The following is a 3,296-nucleotide window of genomic DNA, read 5'->3' as shown; positions in this document are numbered from 1 at the left end:
CTGGACTATCATTCTTTTAACAATATGTTTAATATTATGTTCCAAATTTTTAATATAAATTACATAATTTTTCAATAAAATTAAACTCAAGATAATTTAATTAATTAATTAAATTAAATTTTTATATCAAATTTTAGATGAGATAAACTAATTTAATCAATTATATTAACTGCTCTCTTAACTCTTGGATTTTCTTTTCAAGACCGCTTGTATTATTACTCAATGTAAACAGTCGTGAGATTTCATATAATTTCAAACGATTTAAAATTTGAATTTAATGTCAATTAATATCTTCTTTCCATCTATAAAGGATATTAAAAAAACAAACTTTCATAGCACTCTACACCAAACAGACTTCCGTGTCAAATTGATCAATTCATTGAATACTGGGAAATGATTATTTAATTACCCGTGGGAATTTTCCACACTTTGAACATTATTACTCAATGACTTTCCTGCACATTGACAGACTCCGAAAATGATCGTTGTTGATATTTTCTGCACTGTGAAAACATTGGTTGCAGCTGAAATTTCGAGGAATGCAACGCACAGGGTCAGTGGATTTGTGTTATAAATACTCATCAATTTGCAACCAATTCTATATACAGCGGAAGCTTCAATTTGTAGTGCTGTAGAGTAATCAAGAGAGCATTTCTGGATTCGATTGTGTGAAAGATTTTTGCATCACGTTTCGGATCACACTCCGTGATCCATCATCAGGGTGAAGAGAGTCAAATAAGATGAAAAGTTGCAGACTTTGAATAAATAAGAAGGATTGGAGAAGGGTGCACGAAGAACGAGAGACCAAGATGGTCAAACCTCATTTCTGAATTTCCAAATGTACCATAAAATTTCAGAAGTAAGAACATTCCAAAAGAGGTTAGTGTCTTTTTTTAGACCCTTAATATACCCAATTATAACATCAAGCACAGTAAATAGATTAGGAATAGCGGTACCAAATAGTAACCAGATTTCTGTAGCAATGCTACATTCAAAAAAAAAATGTCTAACTGATTCAGGAACCCTGCAAATATTGCAAACATCACAGCTGTTATGTTCTTTTTTGAGGGGCAACTTGTTAATAATCATAAGCCATTTAAAACACTTTTCTTTGGGAACAACAGGACTACACCATAGTCTTGTAAACACCTTCTGCCATTGTTTAACTGAAAAATCTGCAAACCATAATTTATTAACATGAAAAATTATTGCTTCATCATATGTTAGAGTCTTATATATAATGCTAGCTTTAATATTAGATACGAAGATGGTATTATTCCACAAAAGTTCCTTACAACTGTCAATATCATTCTTCCACTTTTTGGGCAAATAAAGTTTCTCGCAAGCTTTTTCCAACATGTTATAAGTCCGTTTATGGCACACTTGAAGGTTAAATCTAACTCTGAGGGTATCCCAGTCAAGCATCTTGTCATCCTCAATAATGTCTTTAAAGTAGCAAATGCCTTTTGTCGCCCATGCTTTAGCAGAGCACCCCTGCGTAAGTGCCAATGGTTTGGAGGAGTGCAAGAGGTTCCACCAAATGGATCTACCTCCATGGACTAGCTCATTGTTGCTGACTCTAGTATTGCTGATGAAAGGCTTAATACTCTCCCAAGCCTTATAGATATACTTGAAGACATTTGAGCGCTGTATTGAGACCACAAAGTCTTGAACCACAAGGTCACAAAAAGGTAGAGATTTCCAAGATTTGGCCTTTTTTGGTGCAACCCTCAATATGTTATTCCTAATCAGAACCTTCCAAGGTTCATTACCATCTAATGCCTAGAAGATCCATTTTGCTGCAAGAGAAATCCCTTGGATTCTTAAATATTTTAGTCCTAGCCCTCCCAGAATCCTATCCTTATGACACCATTCCCATTTCACATAATGCATCCTTTTGTTACCTTTTCCATTAGACCAAAGGAAGTTCCTAATGGTTTTTTGTATCTCTAGGATTCGGTAATTGGGGAACATCCATATCAAGGAGTAGTAAATGTTGTATGAGGAGAGAATTTTTTGACACACCTACACTCTCCTGACGAGCAAGAGATAACTATTGTCCCATTTGTTAAGCTTTTTGTCTATCTTGCTTCTAACCCAATGCCACATCTCTTTGAGGGATGGAGATATGGTAAACGGAATTCCTAGGTATCTGACTATTTTATTGGGCCCTCCCCATTGGATCCCAAACTATTTTAGCCACTCAGAAGGCCGCTCCTCCCACCCAAGTATGGTAGATTTGCTCTAAGAGATTTTAGCACCAGATATTTCTCCTAGGAATTTGATTTTTCCTTCCAAGGCCTCCATATTCTGTTTACTAATCTCTATAAAGAGTGTCATGTCATCAACAAATGGAGCATTGATCAGATCCTCACCATTTAGAAGTTTGATCCCCTGAATATTAGGAGAGATGGTAGAGTCCCTTAGAATGTAAAGCAAAGCATTAGCTACCATAATGAATAGTGTAGGGGCTAGGGGACAACCCTGCCTAATAGATCTGCCCCGAGTAATATCCTGTGATAGGGAGCTGTTAACTTCCACCTGGGCCAAAGTATCTTTGAGGAGAACCATCACCCATTTGCAAAATTTTGTTGGAAAACCAAATGCTTCTAACAGCATCAGAATGAATCCCCATTCTACCCTGTCATATGCTTTCTCGAAGTCTAGGAGAAACATGGCCACATTCTGTCCTGAAGTCTTCACCCATTCCATGGCTTCCCAGCTGGTAATTAGATTTTCAAGGATATATCTTCCTTTGATACAACATGTTTGCGTGGAGCAAATGAACTTAGGAAGTAAATTCTCCAATCTGATCGCAAGAGTCTTAGCCAATATTTTGTAGGATACATTAAGAAGTGTTATCGGTCTCCAGTTCTTGATAAGAGACTTGTCTCCATCTTTGGGAAGTAATTTGATAATCCCACTGTTAATTCATTCCCCTAAGGAAGCAGTATCAAATGCCTCATAGTAAAGCTCATACAAGTCTTGACAAACCCAATCCTCATTAGCTTTGTAGAACTCTACCGTCAGACCATCTGGGTTTGAGGATTTATCATTATTCAGACTTTTAATGGCACCTTTTAGTTCTTGCATAGTGATGGGCCCCCTTAATGCCTGCGCATCCTCCACTGAAATCTTGGAGGGGATAACCCTTCTGCATTTTTCTCTTGCCTCCTGGGAATTAGTGGAATCTTCAAATGTGAAGAGACCTTTGTAGAATTGAAAGAATGCTTCCTTGATATCCTCCAGATCCTCTACTTGTTCTCTATCCAAATCCTATCAATTTTCTCTCTACA

At 36.8% G+C, this 3,296-nt stretch overlaps 1 protein-coding gene across 1 annotated transcript; it reads right to left on the bottom strand.

Annotated features, from left to right (window-relative positions):
* Nucleotides 1-2,244: 2,244 nt before the first annotated feature.
* On the bottom strand, nt 2,245-2,712 carry LOC131873984 (secreted RxLR effector protein 78-like). The gene has a single exon (XM_059217178.1). It carries the CDS (start codon nt 2,710-2,712, stop codon nt 2,245-2,247), a length of 468 nt encoding a protein of 155 aa, XP_059073161.1.
* Between the last annotated feature and the right edge of the window lie 584 nt (nt 2,713-3,296).

This window comes from Cryptomeria japonica, chromosome 3 (genome assembly GCF_030272615.1).
Source record: "Cryptomeria japonica chromosome 3, Sugi_1.0, whole genome shotgun sequence".
In the NCBI taxonomy this organism is placed as follows: Eukaryota; Viridiplantae; Streptophyta; class Pinopsida; order Cupressales; family Cupressaceae; genus Cryptomeria; species Cryptomeria japonica.
This window is presented reverse-complemented; position numbering and strand designations above follow the sequence as displayed.

Bases quoted from the DNA above. Each gene is read 5' to 3' on its own strand.
- LOC131873984 (XM_059217178.1), bottom strand. From the start codon at position 2,712: ATGGAATGGGTGAAGACTTCAGGACAGAATGTGGCCATGTTTCTCCTA.